The sequence below is a fragment of the Chiloscyllium plagiosum genome, chromosome 12 (assembly GCF_004010195.1).
Source record: "Chiloscyllium plagiosum isolate BGI_BamShark_2017 chromosome 12, ASM401019v2, whole genome shotgun sequence".
Lineage (NCBI taxonomy): Eukaryota > Metazoa > Chordata > Chondrichthyes > Orectolobiformes > Hemiscylliidae > Chiloscyllium > Chiloscyllium plagiosum.
Genome location: NC_057721.1, coordinates 11,787,007 through 11,793,518, shown reverse-complemented (window position 1 = coordinate 11,793,518; position 6,512 = coordinate 11,787,007). Strand labels below are relative to the sequence as shown.

At 38.1% G+C, this 6,512-nt stretch overlaps 1 protein-coding gene across 8 annotated transcripts in view; it reads right to left on the bottom strand.

Annotated features, from left to right (window-relative positions):
* Nucleotides 1-1,800: 1,800 nt before the first annotated feature.
* Nucleotides 1,801-6,512, bottom strand: part of LOC122554978 (ribosomal protein S6 kinase alpha-3) — a 125,319-nt gene continuing 120,607 nt past the window's right edge. For all 8 annotated transcript variants that reach the window (XM_043700470.1, XM_043700462.1, XM_043700465.1 and 5 more), the window contains 3 exons: nt 4,901-5,018; nt 3,632-3,772; nt 1,801-3,446 (listed from right to left, as the gene is read on the bottom strand). In XM_043700470.1, coding sequence (XP_043556405.1) covers nt 3,321-3,446; nt 3,632-3,772; nt 4,901-5,018 — 385 coding nt within the window. In that variant the 3' untranslated portion in view covers nt 1,801-3,320. The remainder of the gene's footprint in view (nt 3,447-3,631; nt 3,773-4,900; nt 5,019-6,512) is intronic.

The following is a 6,512-nucleotide window of genomic DNA, read 5'->3' as shown; positions in this document are numbered from 1 at the left end:
CAGACACTTATACTTTGCAGGTTTGAGACACTGGCCACATTAAACTGTACAACAAAACAATTTACCATAAACCTTTAGAAAACAACTGTACTCCAAGTAGTTCCAGTCCCTATTAGTGACAAAGGCTAGAAATATAACATCTCAAAAAAACCTCAATTGTGGCAAAAGCAATGAACGAGCCTAGAAGTTCCAAGTCCCACACCCCCGCCTATATTCCTGGAGGCAGGAATGGACTCAGATCAGGCTTTATACATGTTCGGTTCAGACTTTTGCTGGCAATTCAGTTGTCTTCAGTCTCAAAATTTTGGTAACCCATATTAGTGAGAAACCTGGTAAGAGCAAGACTGTATCTCCTTGGAAAGCTGAGGTACCCTTGAGAGATAAGGCAGCTCCTTCAGCTATGATCCTCAGAATACCTATATGGAAAATGAGGGGTTCTTTAGAACTCTCACTCATTCAGTACAAGTGTGTTAGGCAACAGCAATCAAGCACCCAGAGATTTAGAAGCAAGCCTAGATGCACTAGGCTAAAGAGTTTGAGGTTAATGTCACTGAGGAGTTATAGCACAAGACATCCTTCCTTCGCACCCAGTCAATACTTCAACAGTCTTACCCCAACTCCTCCACGACTATAGGCAAACTCAAGTTGAACACTGCCACGGTTTGCTCTCCTTCTGTTGTAGACTGTTTATCTCCTTATTAGTAAGCCTATCAGCAGCAAGCAGGAGATAAACAGCTGATGATTGGAAGAGCGGCTCCAAGTAGGATCAGTAACTTCCATTTACTTCTGTTGTGAACACTGATCTCTGGATTAAACAGGATCTATTGGCAAGCTGGACTCTGGATCTCAGACCATATGTTGGATCATCTGGTGTTCAAAGTAACCATGAAAGTGTAAAATTTACAAACTCAGCAGCTGTCAAGGAACCTGTCCAAATCAACTGTTAAAAAGTGTCAAGATCACCCGTTCAAAGTGTCAGTCAGACTAGTCAATACTCAAGATGAACATTCATAAAATGGTATAAAGCAAGCTCTCAAGGATTCAAATTCCTGCCACTTGAATTTTTGAAAAGAATTTTGAGTGTTTAAAAAAAATGCTGGCAATTTCACCATATAAATCTGAGGGGTTTAATTACTACTGCATGACTGATTTTACAACCATGGATAGTCACAATAAAGGTTGTTGCCATTTTATCTTGATTGACGGCTACAAGCTTCTTTGAAGTGGGACTATGAATGCATTTCAATGCTGAACAAAATTATGTCTTTAAAAACAATGGATTCAAATACAATAGTTGAAGGAATATAAATATACTAAGTAGATTTTTAGCGAAGTCTCAAATATACATCTAGAACGTTATGTAACACAAATGTCATCTCAGCATGGGTTTTAAGGATATAAGTGAATTGGCAATCAAGGTATAGGGGGCATGGTTTGGCATGGTGGCTTTAAGTGTCTATATGGTGAGTGAGTACAGGGCATGTGGAGTGAGACATGAAAGCTATTTTCTTTTGGTACATTAAGACACAGTTAGTGCACAGGCTTTCTGCCCAGCCTATACCAAGCATTCTCCGCTGCAATCCACGGTCACTCCCACTTGGAACAGACCAGATTTTCGCGTAGACAGGGGGAGTGATGGCCCAGTAGGTATTGATAAAAGTGGCCTGGATTTTTGTCTGCAAATTGAGAAATCAACGAATATTAAAATAAGTGAGGAGCATCATTCAAAATGTGATCAAGTTAGTTTAAAAAAAGGAACCAAGCATCTCAGGAGGTTGCAAGTAAAATGAAGGCACAGCATTAAATTTGATATTTTATTTGTATAAATTTTCAGCTTTTCCTCATGATTACAAAAATTGTCAGCCCATAAAAAGGAGCAACATAAGTACTAATAGATTTGATTCCACGCCTAGTTGCACCTGGGAATAGGCCAGGGTAACATTGATTTTCACATGAAAACACTGATTCTGTATCAGAATGAGGCACAATTAAGTCAATCTCTTTAAGCATTGACTATTCTAATCAATCCAGTTAACTGGTAGCATCACCCAGCAAGTGTCAGCTGGACTTCAGACTGCTACCAAATTTACACTTTGGTAAAGACAGTATAAAAATTCCTTATACATCCACTTCAGTGCCATGCTATGTGGTGGAGTCGGATATAAAGTTTGATTTATAGAAGTATAGAAAAATATTACATCTTTGATACGGCTTCATTTAAAAATTAACCAAGTAGATTTTTCGATTTCAAAATAATTACATCCCTCATCTTTACACCTTTTCCCTTCAAGCTATGATACTGAATGGTAACATTTAATGTTTTATTTGAATAATTGCAATCCCATCCCAATGGTAAGGAATCTTAAAGGCTGCAATATCGTGAAACTATTTTTAAGAATCTTAAGGCTGAAGACATAATGGATACACAGCGAATGATTTTCAATTGGTTTCGGTTTAGAATCATAGACAATGATAGTGTCAATAGTGATCACGGAGACTGATCACTGTCTTATGGTCTCAAAATGCCAAGGTGAATCCATTTCAGAAATTCAATGCTTTGTTCAGAACCATCACCCTCACCGTATCATACTAAGTTATATGTAATGTAAGATTATAAACATTCTGTTTCACATAAAAGACTCTCAGATACATGCTATAGTAGTAGGCAGGCTGTCTTCTCAAAGATCCATAGATTACAGTAGATTTTACAGTTATTTAACAATTGATTCAAGATGCAGGCAAGGAAATAAGGTATCCCTTAGCTGCTAACAAATATCAACAGAACTTTCAATCATGGAGCACTGATCAGAAATGTGAAAACAGCCATTGATGAGAGACAGGCTGATGGAGGACTACATTGGGAGGGAAAAAAAACATTAAGAACCACCGTCTATGTAAAGGTCATGGCATTCAAAAATGGCACAAGATTTACAGTGATGACACGGAAAGAATACACATTAGCCCAAGTGCTAAATTTTAGAAAAAATCCCACATTACAACAAAAACAATCCAGAAGGACTTACACATTCCCAGTAGAAATTCACTGAGAGTGCTTTTTCTAATGCTAATTTACAAATAAAAGTAATACAGTGTTCATTGAAATGCCAAGTTTCTTTGCTTTCACCCATTTAACCTTTGTTCCCAGGAATTCTGCTTCACATTCCAGCCATGATTAACACCCCCAATATCCTGGTATCCAACTGTTGAAAGCAGGAAGAGAAGACAAAAAGCAGCATATAAAGGTAACGTGATGGGATGCTCTCTGTTGAGACACGTAAATGTCTAAGGCTGCTGTGAATCCAGTTTCAGCAGAGGTCACTTTAAAGAGCAGTTGAGGTAAGTTTCTTAACACCCCTTCTCCGGGCCAGATTTGAGCAGCCAACTGGTTCGAGAACAGGCTGTAACGGTGTGCGGTTCAGCGCGGAGTATGTAGCAGCCATAGCCCCCTAGAAAAACAGCACAACTTCAGTTGAGACAAGTTCAGCAAGACACACAACTTTGTCATAAATTTCAAGATCAAAAGGTTCACATCACTCTGCTGCCTTTTTGGAGGCATAGTACTTGGGGACAGAGGCAAATTAACAGAGGTTGAAGGAGGCACGGAAAAGAAATAATGCAGTGTAGTTTTCACCTTCACCAGATGAGGCGCATCCTGACGGTTTAAGTGAAATTGCGGCAATTTATCCCGATGAACAATCCAAGGATGTCGGAGGACCTGGGTAGTTGATAATCTTTGTTGTGGATCTACATGAAGCATCTTTGATACAAGATCCTATGAAATCAATAACAAATTGATCTTTTTGCAACATTCATTGGCAAATGATCACATTACCACAGTGACTACTACACAAAAATGAATCCAACTTCAACCAATTGTAGAGAGAATTCATGGTTAGATTTTCCAATCATCCATCAGCAGGAATATACTACGTGACACAATAAGTACAAGAAAACAAATACAGATTTGCATTTTTAGAACATTTACCACCACCTCGAGACAGTCCATATGGAAAATATTAGTCAAACTGCACTCAGCAAGCTTCCACAAACAGAAATGTGACCTTGATGGAAAGATAAATATTGACCAGGAGGTTGAAGACCTTTGAGATAATACTAAATTGACTGTCCGATGAAGAAAGTGCACCTGTCAGAACTGCTTCATTGGATAATTGTGAAGAACAAAAGCTTAGTAAATCCAAGAACATAACTTTTGTCAAAGAAGGTTCTTGGGATAGTCCTTTTTTGGCAAAATAAATCCATTTAGCTGACAATTACCTACTTACTACCACTAAGAATGATATTAGAGAGAAAAAAAGCAAAGCTGTAATTCTGTACATTAAGCTAGAGGTGCCATCTGATCAAGAAACAGATCCTTCAGTCCAACGTTTGTATCTTTCCCCTCTCACATGAAACCTAGACCCTCTCGTTTGGACTCCCCCACCATGGGAATTCACCCTATCCATGCTCATTTTATAAACCTCTATAAAGGTCACCCCTCAGCATCTGAGAAAATAGCCCCAGTCTATTCAGCTTCTCCTATAGCTCAAACCCTCCAACCCCAGCAAGATCCTTGTAAATTTTTTCTGCACCCTTGCGAGTTTAACAACATCTTTCCGCAAGGACGGAGACGAGAATTGCAGTGTTCCAAAAGTGGCCTAACCAATGTCCTGTACAACCTCAACATGACATCATAACTCTTGGTGCACTAACCAATAAAAGGTAAATGTACCAAACACCTTCAGTAGCCTGTCTACCTGTGACTCCATCTTCAAGGAACTATGAATCTGCAAACAGATATCATTTGATATAGAATGGATTTAACAACAGGTTAGAGCTTTGCATCGAAACAAGCACTGAACCCATTTAAAGTTAAGATCTATCTTAGGTTTGTCTTTATTACCTTAGCAACGTCAGAAACTGTATCCCAATAACCTCCAGTCAGGCTGAACTTTCCACTGCCTATTCTCGCCAATATTTCTTCAGGAGTGTCATCAGGCCCATTAGCAAAGGGTGTGTAACTGTGAAACAAAATTAAATTTCAGTGGACTAAAACATTTCAACATGTACAGACAACCAGGGAGAGCCACTGATATTAAGCAACACACAATCAGACCAATGCAAATTGGTTTTCTTGGAAGTAGAGGGAAATGAAGAAATCAATTTATTTGAAGCAAGGGGGAAATATAAACATATAGTTACTGAATGGTAGTACATACTTAATGAGTTATGTTATCATGAATTCCTTTGTTGCTGTATCAGTTTGTACTGCAGCCACCAACACTCAGTGAAGGTGCAACATTCAAGCTTTTAGACAATTCAAAGAGTACTGCATTTGACTGTGCCAAAATATTACATTCAATTGCATTAATTACATTCAATTCTGCCAATCAGTAGGGGTGCACCCTGTGATAAAGTTTCAAATGGCAGTTCAGGAGAGATCAAAAGGTAAGAGGTAGTGGGACTACTAGTCAATATGGAAAAGCTACAGAGGGGGAGGGAGGGAGAAGTAGACCCCATGTTAGGTTGGGCTATTATTTTGTGCAATTAATCAGGTTAGCTTTCAGAAAGCAAGTTCAAGGTAATACTGGCCTGAAGAAGACTGCAAAAAGCTGAAGTTGTGCCTGAGAAGTATGCTGGAATGAAGTTTTAAAGAATCAGGAGTTCCAGAGGTAGGGGGCACTAAACCAATCCATGAGATAGGTTAGATGTACTTGCTCTTTGATATATTCTGTGCAATCTGAACATTGTTTGTTTATTACCCATATTTGCTTCATGTTAAATTTGGGATGTTAGACTATTAGTAATGAATATTTTTGCACAATCCATTTTTTGTCAATATTGTTTATTCCATTAAATTTTGTTTGTGATAAAATAGTTATTCCTTGTTGACTAAAGAAATCTGGCTGAATTGTTTATAATATTAAACAGATATGGAATCTGTAAATGGGACCAAATCACCAGCTGGTAAAAATTCAAAATGTGTTACGAATGGTGCAAGAGAGGGTCTAGAAAGGGATCACAAAAAGAGGGATACGGATCCTGTAAGTGAAGACAGTTTTATTATAGAAGGGCAAAATATGTTGGCACAAGCTTGGAGGGCTGAAGGACCTGTTCCTGTGCTGTAGTATTCTTTGTTCTCTTCAAACTCAGGTTATAATATATACAAGTACATATCTCTATTGTCTAAGTGAATGCAAATTGTTTTCTATTCAAATTAGAGAATATACAAAAAAAAACAGGCTCCAGCTACAGCTTTGGCTGATCTCAGATCTTTACTGGACAATTACTGCTTTTTTAAAGTGATACCTCACATATGAAGAATTAATATCATTTGGACAAGAAGGTACTTGTCCCATTGCAAAGTGCCACCGAAGTATTATAAGTTTGATTGCAGTAAGATCTTTAATTTGACATTTCTATTTCACAGAACAGAGAGTTGTACTCAAGCATGATTCATGACCTTTAGAGAAAACAATAAAAATTCAACAGCAGACACACTGGTATTTTCAGTA